Below are 13254 nucleotides of genomic sequence, written 5' to 3'. Positions count from 1 at the left end.
GCGGATTATGATTGGTAAAATCGGAGCCTACTGAAAAATTCGAAGCTTATCGGAATCTGCAAATTTTTTTGACGAGTTCTTCATATGTGACACATAGACATGCCCCGTAAGTTTTCCGTCTATTCCGATATTGTATAATTATCTAAATACAAGTTTTTATTACTTAAATGAGTTGACTGCAAGCTTTTTTTAGTTCAGTACCTCAGTTGCAAGTTAAGGTTGAGTTCAATTGTGATAAATTGATAAAAAAATCCATCAAAACATTAAATTGATCAAGTAAAAGATTAATCACTCAAATAGGGAATTTTTTTAGAAAAAGTAGGGCCGTAAACGAATCGAGTTGTTAGTTAAGCTCGTTCGGTTCGTTCGAGTTCGAACTCGATAAACTCGTTCGATAAGCTTATCGAACTCGAGTTCGAACAACATTTCTTGTCTGATAATCTTAACGAAGCAAACCGAACTTTTAAGGTGTTCGACTCGAGTTCGATTCGTGTTCCGTTCGAGTTCGGTTCGTTTGTTAAGCTCGAGTTCAGTTTGAAAAAAATAATATATTTATAATATTATATGTATAAATAATATATGTATTATTAATAATAGGTATTAATTATATTTTATAGTTATTTCAAATAAATATTTTATTTGTGAAAAAATATATAATTAATAGTTTGATACAATTTTTTACCTAAAATAATATTTACATTTTTTTTAAAATACAAATGATGTTCGCGAACAGTTCGTGTTCGGTTCGGTTCGATATGTTCGCGAACGGTTCGTGTTCGGTTCGAATATTACCGAACTCGAGTTCATACAAGAATTTTTGTCCGGTCAACTTATCAAACAGTATTCGGTTCGTTAAGATTTTGTTCAAGTTCGTCCGAGTTCGGTTCCTTTAGCGTTCTAATCTGAAAAAAGTAATACACACTACTCACGACAGAACACTACACAGGACAGAGGGACACATTTTTTTTTTTTTTTGCTAAATGAGGGACACATTTGTAGACAAAAGAAAGAGGAAGAAACATATAGATGTGGGAATGACATAATCACATTTCCTTATTTGAACTTTAAATCCGTCTGTTCTTTCCCATCAGCGTGCCCCTTGTTTTCCGCTTATTTGTCAGTTCCCCCTCTCCCTTCACTTATTTTCTACTCACATTTTCTTTGTTTTCATTCATTCTTCTTCTTACTTCATAGTACTTCATAATACAACCCTACCCTCTCTTCTCTCTTCTTACATAACATAATATACCACCTCTCACATTATCCAATCACAAAAAAAGTGCTCAACAAGATGAACACAACTCACATGTATGTACATTCTTGTGCATGTCTATATTTGCTTTGGTTAATTTTCTTGTAGATTGTAGCTTGCAGCTGCTAACTTTATTCTAATCACTTTAAATTATGGTGCATGTAAAATTTTGAATTCTGCTATTACTTTGTTGATATCCATGTTTTTCCTTGTTTAATAATTAAAAAAATTTGTTTTACTAGATCTTAGACACTTATATAAAGAAAATGTCAAATCTCGAAATTCTGGTTCCGTCACGGCCTCTAATCTATATGCTAGAATTAATTCCCATGTACATATGTACTTTAGATTGAGTTGAAACTTGAAAGTGGTAATATATTTAGATATCTGTTTGGTTCTGTTAATCTGTTAGTATGGAGATTCAATCCTTTACTACCACTCATTGAGCTATTATGATACACTAAATTAGTACAACTATCTAAGAAACAAAGCAAATGCTCTGCTGTGCCATGTTTCTTTGGCTTTTATGAAATTTCACTATTTATAAATTGTATTTTAAAGGTAATTGTTAATTTTTTTTTGTGTGTTTCTTGATTCATGTTTTTCTCCCAGTAAAATTTGGTGGCGGTGATAATTTTTTTTCTAATTACTTTTTCGAAGTCTAGTAATTTATGGTTAACTTGTTATCTCAATGTAATGTTTGTTTCAGATAGAGTGAGATGAGCTTGGGGCAATGGGAGATGACAACTGCAAGTACTGGATATGAAAGAGAGACAAAGATGGCGCACTGAAGAGGACTCTTTACTACGAGCATACGTGAAACAATATGGACCCCGAGAGTGGCACCTGGTGTCGCAACGCATGAACACGCCGCTTAACAGAGATGCAAAATCCTGTTTAGAAAGGTGGAAGAATTACCTTAAGCCTGGTATCAAAAAGGGATCACTTAGTGAAGAGGAGCAATTGCTTGTTATTCGACTTCAGGCTAAACACGGTAATAAATGGAAAAAAATCGCGGCTGAGGTTCCAGGCCGGACTGCTAAGAGATTAGGGAAATGGTGGGAAGTGTTTAAGGAAAAACAACAGAGAGAACTAAAGGAAAATACCAAGATTGTTGATCCTATTGAGGATAGCGGCAAGTACGATCAGATTTTAGAGAATTTCGCGGAAAAATTAGTTAAGGATCGGCCTCCACAGGTGTACATGGCGACTTCTAGTGTAGGATTTCTTCATCCGGACCAGCCTGCTCCATCGCCTCCAGCTTTACTCCCTGCTTGGCTTTCGAATACGAGTGCTCCTTCGAATGCAAGGCCACCGTCTCCTTCAGTGACACTTAGTCTGTCTCCCTCAACCGCTCCACTCCCGAGTTCAGTATCTTGGTTACATCCTGAAAGGGGACAGGATAATGCTCCGTTGGCTTTTGGAAATATGCCATCACATGTAGTGCCTCAACGAGAACATATGCTGGTCTCGGAACTGTTGGAATGCTGTAGAGGATTGGAAGAAGGGCATAATGCTTGGGCAGCTCACAAGAAGGAAGCAGCTTGGAGGTTGAAAAGGGTAGAGCTACAACTGGAATCAGAAAAGATGTGCAAACAGAAAGAGAAAATGGCGGAAATTGAGGCGAAGATTAAAGCTCTCAGAGAAGAGGAAAAGGTTACCCTGGATCGGATTGAAGTTGAATACAAGGAGCAGTTGGATGGATTGAGGAGGAATGCAGAAGCAAAGGAACAGAAATTAGCGGAGAATTGGGCTGCAAAGCATTTGCATCTTGCAAAGTTTATTGAGCAGATGGGAGGTCACCAACCAAGGCTTTTGGAACCTAATGGGAGGTAACTTAGCAGATCACTCGTGTCCTGTGTTGAACCAAGGCTTTCGTAATCTAATGGGAGGTAACTTAGCAGCAGATCGCTTGCGTCCTGTGTTGTTCGTTTGCAGATGGGGAGGTAAATGGTCACAAACAGAGGGCTCTATATCCGCTGCAACTTAGCTTTTATCGTCTCCATGATTAGTGTAGTCATAACTGTTTCCACCTCTACTTAATTTTATGCTTCTCAAGCTTTCCATATTTTTTAATTGCCAGTAGCTTGTAAACTAGCAAACTCTTTGATTAATAACGCGTTTATTCTCTACTGTTAATGTAATTTATAAAAGACTACTGATGATTGATTTAATCTATATACCACTTGTGCTGAGAATTCTGTCCTTTAATATAGTAATCAATCTTGCATTTTTGCTAATGCTTCTGTTAAAACTATGAACTTTGCGGAAGAACAATCAATCAGAGAAGAAGAACATTGTTTGTTACATAACTTTTTACTTTGAGCTCAACTCAATTACAGAGAGATAGAAATGCTAATTGTGTGTTGAAGAAGCTGAGATCTAAAACTTAATAACTAAGTCATACTCCTTTTTTTGACATATATACAAGTGGATCAGGAAATATCAGAAACGTAACTAACTGCTGACATATTGATGACGTAGACACACTCTACTAGTTTCAATAGCCTCCCTCAAGTTGCAGGTGGATGAAAAACACCCAACTTGGACAACAATGTACTGAAATGTGGAGAAGGTGCCACTTTTGTAAAAACATCAGCAAGTTGTGATCGAGTAGGCAAATAGGTGAGTTGAATCAAACCTTCTATTACTTTATCTCGTGTAAAGTGACAATCCAACTCGATATATTTAGTACGTTCATGAAAAACGGGATTTTTTGCTATAGAAATTGCTGATTGATTATCACAATACAGCTCGACAGGCTTGATGTTGGTGACTCCTAATTCGAACAACAAACGAACAGCCCAAGTTACTTCAGCAGCTGCAGCTGCCATAACCCTGTACTCGGCCTCTGCAGACGATCTCGACACTGTACTTTGTTTCTTAGATTTCCACGTTACTGGTGACTGGCCAAAAAGTAAAACATAACCTGTTACAGATGGTTTGGTATCAACACATGAAGCCCAATCTGCATCAGAAAAGACTTGTAACTTTAGTGTATCAGAGGCTCGCAAAAGAATTCCTTGAGTAGTTGTACCAGCTAAATAGGACAAAGTATGTTGCAAAGCTGTCATATGACTAGTACGAGGAGCATGCATGAACTGGCTCAAGGTCTGAACAGTATAGGACAAATCTGGCCGTGTGTTTGTTAAGTAGTTTAATTTGCCTACAAGAGACCTGTAAACATCTGGTTGTGAGATTAACTCACCTTCTGTATTTGAAAGCTTCATATGAACTGGTAATGGTGTACAATGATGGAATTTAAGTAAATCAACCCCAGCTTCAATCAGTAGTTCCTTAGCAAATTTTTGTTGGCTAATGACAATGCCATCAGTAGTATAGGATACTTCAATACCCAGAAAGTAATGCAGTAATCCCAAATCTTTGATTCCAAACTTGATATCGAGGTGATTTTTCAGGTTGTGAATAGCTGCAGTGTCATCCCCAGTGATGATAACATCGTCAACGTACACAGCAATAATGCAAATACGATGAGATTGTCTTTTAATAAAGAGACTGTAATCATTTCTTGATTGCACAAATCCTTGACAGAGTAATTCATCAACTAGTTTAGCATGCCACTCACGAGAAGACTGTTTTAATCCATGAATGGATTTTTGAAGTAAACAAACTAGATTATGAGGATTAGGTACCCCTTCAGGAATAGTCATGTAGACTTCTTCTTTAAGTATACCATGCAAAAAAGCGTTGTTTACATCCAATTGATGTAATTGCCAATTTCTGCTAGCAGCTAAAGCAAGTAAAATTCGAACAGTACCCATTTTCACCACTGGAGAAAACGTTTCTTCGTAATCGATACCATAACGTTGGTTGTATCCTTTTACAACTAACCGTGCTTTGCACCTCTCTAGACTGCCATCAGACTTAAGCTTTACCTTGAATACCCATTTTGAACCGATTGGTTTCTTATGAGCCGGAAGAGGGACTAGCTCCCACGTATGATTAGAACTCAAAGCTTGTAATTCTGCATCCATAGCAGCCTTCCACAAAGGATGCTTAGAGGCTTCGAGATAAGAACGAGGTTCAGTAATTGTACATTTAGTGTGAATTGAAGATGAAACAACCAAGTTGCACCAATGCGGAGTTATAGAACTTGGCACAATATTACACTTATAGTTGGACAAATAAGAAGGTGGTTTGTGAATCCTGGTTGATTATCGTGGTTAGACAAGATTGTCAAGTGAAAGTGGAGGATTAATAGAATCATTATGAGATGATTCTTCATCAGAGAATGAAAACATAGTACTAAGGTCACACATAGAGGAGGGATCAGAAACAGGCAAATTATGAAATTTCATTTCATTCGGAGAAATAGAAGTGTCAGGATCAAAAGTATCAGAAAGACAATTAGAACTCACAGACAGTAAATAGATTTCAGATGGAAATAAGGTGGGTTTGTCATGAGAGTGATATGGGAAATGTGTTTCATGAAAAACAACGTCCCATGAGACATAAAATTGACCAGATGCCAAATCCAGCACTTTGTATCCCTTTTGAGAACATGAATATCCCATGAAAACACAAGCTGTTGCCCGAGAATCAAATTTGCTTCTATGAACAGCAACTGTTGACACAAAACAAAGGCTTCCAAAAACTCTTAAATGATCCAGACTTGGCTGAGTTTTAGTCAACCGAAAATAGGGGGAATCATTACTAATGCTTTGGAGAGGAACTCGATTGATCAAGTAAGTCGCACATAGAATACTCTCACTCCAGTACTTCTCAGGAATCTTTGATTGAAAAAACAAAGATCTTGCTGTTCCAAGTAAGTATCTATGTTTACGTTCCACAACTCCGTTTTGTTGTGGTGTATGGCTACAACTAGTTTGTTGTTTAATTCCTCTAGATAAAAATAGATCCCTCATACTTCCCTTACACAATTCTGGAGCATTATCAGATCTGACCATAACAACCTTGGAGTTGTACTGAGTTTTAACATGAACAAGAAAATCAGCCATTACTTTGATTGGTTCAGTTCTATTTCTCAGCATATGTACCCAAGTAAATCGAATGTAATCATCAACAATTGTTATAAACTGATTACATCCTGTATGAGACTTGGTTTTGTATGGTCCCCATACATCAAGATGAATGAGTTGAAATGGAACACTAGTTTTAATATAACTATGTGGAAAAGAAAATCTAGATTGTCTTGCCCTAGGACAAATTTGACATATAAGATCAGAAGAAGTATGGTTGACATCTGATAAAGCAGGTATCTTGTTCATCTTATTGAATGGCACATGTCCAAGTCTTAGATGCCAGAGAGAAAAATCTTCCTTGACACTGATAAACCCCTTTCTGCAAATAGATGGTGTAGAAATGCCTGAAGTGCTGTAAAGACCTCCTTGCAATCTACCAAGAAGAACATGATTCTTTTTCTGCAAAGGGTCCTGTATGATACATTCAGTATCATTAAAATTCACCATACATTATAGATCCTTGCACAGTTTTTGAACAGAAATCAAATTATACTGAAAATGGGGAATATGCAATACATCATGAAGAATCATATTATCAAAATCTTAACAGTTCCTGTATGTAAAATAGGAATTTGTCTACCATCTGGCACAACTATGAATTCATTGGCGCCAACAACTGGTTTATAAGTGAGAAATAAACTCAAATTAGAGCAAATATGATCTGTTGCCCCACTGTCAATCAACCAACCAGAATCAGAGATATTAGCTAACATACACATCTTACCAGCCAAGAGTGCATGTTCTGAATGGTCAGAGTTTGAAGAACTGGCAATATTTTGTTTAGCAAGAAGATCCATCAGTTGTTTGTACTGTGCCACAGAAATAGAAGTAGCATTATTATCAGCTTGGCTGCTAGTAGATCTTGTGGTAACAGTTTGAGAAACTGCAGCCATTTTTCTAGTCTTTAGACCCTCTGAAATTAGTTGGATAGCCATGGATTTTGAAGCATCGATCCACACTATGTCCAGCAAGCTTACAATGAGTACAAAAATAGGTGTTCTTCTTAGGTCCTGTAGTAGAAGCAGATGCAGATGCAGATGCAGGATTCCTTAAAGTTTTAGAGGAAGGCCCCAATAGGATCATATATTTAACACCCCCTCACTCGAAAGCCCATTTATGGGTCGAAGAGTGGAACACCGACGCCCATCTATGGAGCATTAATTGTCTTTAGTGTCCACATTAAATTGTGAGAATGTTGGGGGTGGCTGAGAATCGAACCTTAGTCCTCCCGCCAGCCTAAGGTCTGATACCATGTTAAAACTATGAACTTTGCGGAAGAACAATCAATCAGAGAAGAAGAATATTGTTTGTTACATAACTTTTTACTTTGAGCTCAACTCAATTACAGAGAGATAGAAATGCTAATTGTGTGTTGAAGAAGCTGACATCTAAAACTTAATAACTAAGTCATACTCCTTTTTTTGACATATATACAAGTGGATCAGGAAATAACAGAAACGTAACTAACTGCTGACATATTGATGACGTAGACACACTCTACTAGTTTCAATAGCTTCCGCGGTGGTTTTGTTTTTCTTGGCATATGATCCATGGTAAGCTCGTTTCGGCTCCTGACAAACACTTCGTAACCACGATTATTGGCTAAAACTCATCGATTACGGTGGGACTAGATCCTTGTTGTTGCAGATCATGCCAATTTTGATGAAAATGTAAATCCGTCTTAGCTGCCAATAGATGGCTGTTCTAAGGACTTGGTAAATATGTCGGCCAACTGATCTTAAGTCAAAATAAACAGCACCTGCAGTTGCTTTGCTTTGTCACGCTCGCTAACAAAATGAAAATCTATCTCGTGCTTTGCTCGAAAATAAAAACTGGATTGACGGAAAGATAAGTAGCTCCAAAGTTATCACAGGTTGGGGACTGAGGTAGCTTGATTTTAAGTCTTGTTTTTAAACACAATATATATATATATATATATCTTGTTAGAAAATTAGGATTTTAGAGCTTAATTTAATTATGTTTTTGATGTTAATCCTAAAATCTAATGATTGGAAATTGTTCAATGATATTTGAACTTAAATTTTCATGTATGGTTTTAAGAATTTTCTTAATGAAATCCATATGAAATGAGAGTTAAAAATAGCTTGGAAAAGCTTGGAATTTTTGATAATGTTTGTCCCACATTGAAATAAATAAAGGGGGTTGTGTGCTTTATATGATATCACACACATGACTAGTATACAACTAATAAGGTGTGTGATGGTCCATTGTGTTGTTGGGTGCTTCACGCGCGCCGCCGCCCTGCCACGCACCGGGGCGGGTCGAAGGGCGATTTAGGCGAACCTGGACATGAATATATAATCTGATCTGATAATAATGTGGGTGTTAAGTGAAAAGCTGTTACAAATAATTTAAATTCAAAATTTGATCAGTTTTGACGGAGCAGTTTAATTCAGACATTAAGTGTGTGGACAGTTTCACTTTTCCTCTCCAATAAATAGAGGTTAAAGTGAATTATTTTACACACCACACAACATTCTCCTTCTCTTCTTCCTCTCTGCATTTCTCTTCCAAAAACACAAGTTCGAGGTGCTGTTAGTTTAGTTTTCCGGCGACTGAGGTGCACGTCTGTTTTATCCTGGTGGAGATATTGCACGCATCCCAAACGTAGCAGGTAGGGGGCAATATTCTCTTCAAGAGCAGTCAGGGCTTCGAGCAAGGCCTGATGACTCATCTGTGATCATATTTTCTTGGCGTTTTGTATCTGTGCACAATTATTTTCAGTCACGTTTGAAAGCTATGGTTTCGGGTACATCTTCGTTTTTCTCCTCGTTATTTCAGTTACTAATTTTGTTTACATGCATGCTTTGTTTTGTAAACTGTGGTCTTGGCCTGGACTTGCTGTTGCTATATTTGTTAGTGAAATTACAACATTCTTGAAGAGAATATTGGTTATTTAGAATTTAGCATAATGGTTAACGAAAGTGAGGTTATCATTGGTGGTGGTAGCGGTTCGGGTGCAACTGCTGGGGTCATTGATTGGACCACCTATAGTTTCCCACAAGCTGTTGAACTAACCGGATTATCAGAGAAATTCAACGGTGACATTGGCTTTTCTCGCTGGCAGAAAAGGATGAAGTTGTGGCTGACTATAAAGGGTCTGTGGCCGGTTTTGGAATATGAGAAACCAGTAGTGGATCAAGAGAAGGCTGACACAGTTAAGCCTTTTGCGAAGTGGGCTGAGAAGGATGGAGTGGCTAGGGCGGCCATTCTGGCGGCACTAACAAACACTTTGTTTGATGTCTATTCTTCTGATGCCTACTCCGCAAAACTCTTATGGGAGAAGCTGGACCAAACATATAATACTGACTCACAAGGTCTAGAAAAGTATTCTGTGGCAAGGTTCCTCGAGTTCAAACCGGTGGACAATAAGTCCATGACTGAGTAGGTGCTTGAGTTCGAGATGATAGTGCATGCTTTGAAGGAGTCTGGAATGGACCTCCCGGAGAAGTTCAAGGTGATGAGTGTGATTGAAAAGCTCCCGAGGTCTTGGGAATAGTTCTCTCTCTCCCTGAAAAGACAGAAAGGAGACATCATCTGGACCAACCTTATGCTGGACATCTCGGTGCAAGAACAACACAAGTCCAAACAGGGACATGTTATGCCAACTGAACACGGTACCTCGAAAGTAAACATAGCAACTGTAGGACAGAAGATGAAGGCTTTTTCTAAGAAAGCTAATAGTAATAAACCTAAGAGTGACAAGGATAAGGCCAAGAAACCCAAGGCAAACAGACCATGCTGGTCTTGTGGGCAGGTTGGGCACTGGAGTAAGGACTGCCCTACGAAGAAAGTGAAGAAAATCGAGGTAGCGCAAGCGAATGCTGTGCTTGGAACCGCAAGTGGGCCTGTAGTGAACATGGTCGTTAGTGAGGCTACGGCTTCTGAAACCGACGTCGACCGGTATGTATCCTACAAACCTATAATATTTTCTACCTATCTGTCAAATGGATGGTTGATAAATACTGGAGCTAATGTACATATTTGTGCTGATATTAGTTTATTTGTATCTTATCAACAGAGTCATAGCCTGACTGTGAAGATGGGGAATGCTAGTATTGCTCAAGTATATGGAGTTGGAAACATGGATCTGAAGTTCCCTTCAGGACGTATTCTATCTCTGACGAGAGTGCATCATGTTCCCGACATGCGTAGAAATATAATAAGTGGAAGCTGTTTAGTTTCTAGTGGTTTTGAAATTTCGTTCAAATGTAATAAAGTAGTTCTTATTCACACTAGTACATTCTTTGGCAAGGGTTACTTGTCAAATGGTTTATTTGTTATTAATGCGGATCCCGTTTTGGGAAATTTGAATAATAATGTTATTCCTTCTGTTAACTATATTGAATCCTCGAATATATGACATGCTAGACTAGGTCATTTAAACTTTGGTGCTCTTAAGAACATGATGAACTTAAAGTTGATTCCAAAACATACCATATAAAAGAATTCTAAATGTCAAGTATGTGTATCTGCTAAACAAATAAGGAAACCTTTTCATAACGTTGTTAGGGATTCAAACTTGTTAAATTTAGTACACACTGATATTTGTAAATTTGGGGGTGTGTTGACCAAGGACCAGTTTAGATACTTCATTACCTCTATAGATGATAGTAGTAGATATTGTTATGTTTATTTACTTAGACATAAGGATGAAGCACTTAGTAAATTCATTATATATAAAACTGAAGTAGAAAAACAAACTAGTAAGTTACTTAAAAGGTTGAGATCTGATAGAGGTGGTGAGTATACGAGTAATGCTTTTAATGAATTTTGTGCAAACAATGGTATAGTTCATGAAGTTACTCCACCATACACATCTGAGTCTAATGGGGTTACTGAGTGAAAGAACAGAACATTTAAAGATATGATTAATAGAATGCTTATTAACTCTGGGTTGCCTAAATACATGTGGGGAGAGGCTCTAAATACGGCTTGCCATATTTTGAATAGAGTCCCTCTGAAATACATGGATAAGACACCCTTGGAGTTATGAAAAGGCAGGATGACTAGTCTTAAGTATCTTCGTGTGTGAGGGTGCCTTGCTAAGGTGCTTGTTCCTGAACACAAGAGAAAGAAACTAGGTCCAAAGACTGTTGACTGTATCTTTCTGGGCTATCTTGAAACCACTACAACTATGAGATTTTTAGTGTTAAAATCTGACATAGATGGTATAGTGGCAAACACGATAGTTGAATTTCGAGATGCGACATTCTTTGAGGATGTCTACCCTATGAAGACTAGAATACCTGAAATGACTTCTGAGGAAGATCCTACTCACACATCAAGTTCTATTCCTAATCATGTGGAAAAGATGATAAATGTGGGGGCGGAACCTAGTAGTAGCTCTATTCTCAAGGAACTAGAGGAACCTAGGAGAAGCAAGCGTGCAAAGGTAGTCAAGGATTTTGGAGGTGATTTCATCACTTACAATATCGAGGACCAACCTTTAACTTTCCGATAAGCTATGGATTCTTCTGAGTCAAGGCACTGGAAGGGTGCTGTGAAGAGTGAAATTGACTCTATTGTTTGTAATGGAACATGGGAGTTGGTTGATCTCCCTCCTGGGTGTTCTACTATTGGGTGCAAATGGGTCTTTAAAAGGAAGTTGAACCCTGACGGCTCAATAGACAAGTACAAAGCTAGACTGGTAGCTAAGGGTTTTAAGTAAAAGGAAGGAATTGTTTACTTTGATACCTACTCTCCGGTTGCAAGAATGGTAACAATCCGAATGCTTATAGCATTGGCTTCAGTCCATGGTCTTATCATCCATCAGATGGATGTAAAGACGGCTTTTCTTCATGGTGAACTTGAAGAAGAGATTTATATGGATCAGCCTGAGGGATTTGTTGCATCTGGAAATGAAAGAAAAGTATGTAAGTTGATCAAGTCCATCTATGGCTTGAAACAAGCTCCCATAGATTGGCATAAAAAGTTTGATGAAACTATTTTGCCTTTCAGTTATAAGATTAATGAAAGTGATAAGTGTGTCTACACTAAAGTTAAAGGTAATGAGTGTGTTATTTTGTGCCTATATGTGGATGACATTTTACTGTTTGGAACCAATATTGAGATTATTAACGAGACTAAAGAACTCTTGAAAAGGCATTTTGAAATAAAGGATATGGGTGAGGCAAGTGTGATTCTTTGAATCAAAATGATTCAGTCCACTGAAGGAATAACCTTGACTCAATCTCATTATATAGAGAAATCTATACTTGAGAAATATGGTTATTCACAGTGTAGAATCGCTAGTACACCCTATGATTTGAAAGTTTCCCTTGTCAAGAATACTTCAGGAGTACCTGTGTCTCAGTTAAGTATTCTCAGATTATTGGGAGCTTGCAGTATCTTGCTAACTGTACTAGACCAAATATTTTATATTCTGTGTCTAAGTTGGCTAGATATATAAGCTGTCCAAACAGAACTCATTGGGATGCTCTTGATAGAGTACTTAGATATCTAAAAGGCACAATGTACCTTAGTTTACACTACAGGAGATTCCCTGGTGTGCTTGAAGGGTACAGTAATGCAAGTTGGATAGCTAAGAAGTCTGGTTCCAATGGAGTGACTGGATACGTATTCACCTTGGCTAGTGGAGCAATATCCTAGAAGTCAAGTAGATAGACTATAGTTACTCGGTCTACTTTTGAGGCTGAGTTGTGTGCACTTGATGTCACAGGGACGGAGGCTGAATGGTTACACGGACTTATGTCTGCCGTACCTGTAGTAAGCAGACCGCTTCCTGCTATTGCTATTCACTGTGATAGTCGAACAACTATCGACAAGATTAGCAGTAAAAAGCATAATGCTAAAACTAAGAGATACATCCAAGTTAGACTCAAGTCTATAAGGGGTTTAGTGACTGATAGGATCATAGCTATAGAGTTCATAGGAACTCAGAATAATATAGCTGATCCTCTTACTAAAGGAATGGAACCTGCAGTGGTCCTGAAGTCAAGGTTGGGGATGGGACTG

The 13254-nt window shown here is 38.0% G+C and overlaps 1 protein-coding gene and 1 long non-coding RNA gene across 2 annotated transcripts; one reads left to right on the top strand and one right to left on the bottom strand.

Moving 5' to 3' along the window:
- The first annotated feature begins 1113 nt into the window (after positions 1-1113).
- On the top strand, positions 1114-3432 carry LOC141708865 (transcription factor AS1). Its single transcript, XM_074512676.1, has 2 exons — positions 1114-1308; positions 1962-3432. The coding sequence occupies exon 2, from the start codon at positions 2015-2017 to the stop codon at positions 3086-3088; it is 1074 nt and encodes a 357-aa protein (XP_074368777.1). The 5' UTR covers positions 1114-1308; positions 1962-2014; the 3' UTR covers positions 3089-3432.
- Positions 3433-6265: 2833 nt separating this feature from the next.
- On the bottom strand, positions 6266-8139 carry LOC141706426 (uncharacterized). Its single transcript, XR_012568819.1, has 2 exons — positions 6980-8139; positions 6266-6666 (listed from the first exon to the last, which is right to left on the bottom strand). It is a non-coding gene; the product is annotated as an uncharacterized LOC141706426 (long non-coding RNA).
- Positions 8140-13254: the final 5115 nt, after the last annotated feature.

Source organism: Apium graveolens, chromosome 2 (assembly GCF_009905375.1).
Source record: "Apium graveolens cultivar Ventura chromosome 2, ASM990537v1, whole genome shotgun sequence".
NCBI classification, from domain to species: domain Eukaryota; kingdom Viridiplantae; phylum Streptophyta; class Magnoliopsida; order Apiales; family Apiaceae; genus Apium; species Apium graveolens.
The sequence above is the reverse complement of the archived record's forward strand: the minus strand, read 5'-3'. Positions and strand labels throughout refer to the sequence as shown.

What these genes read in the sequence shown, in the direction of transcription:
- LOC141708865 (XM_074512676.1), top strand. Translation starts at nt 2,015, where the DNA reads ATGAAAGAGAGACAAAGATGGCGCACTGAAGAGGACTCTTTACTACGA.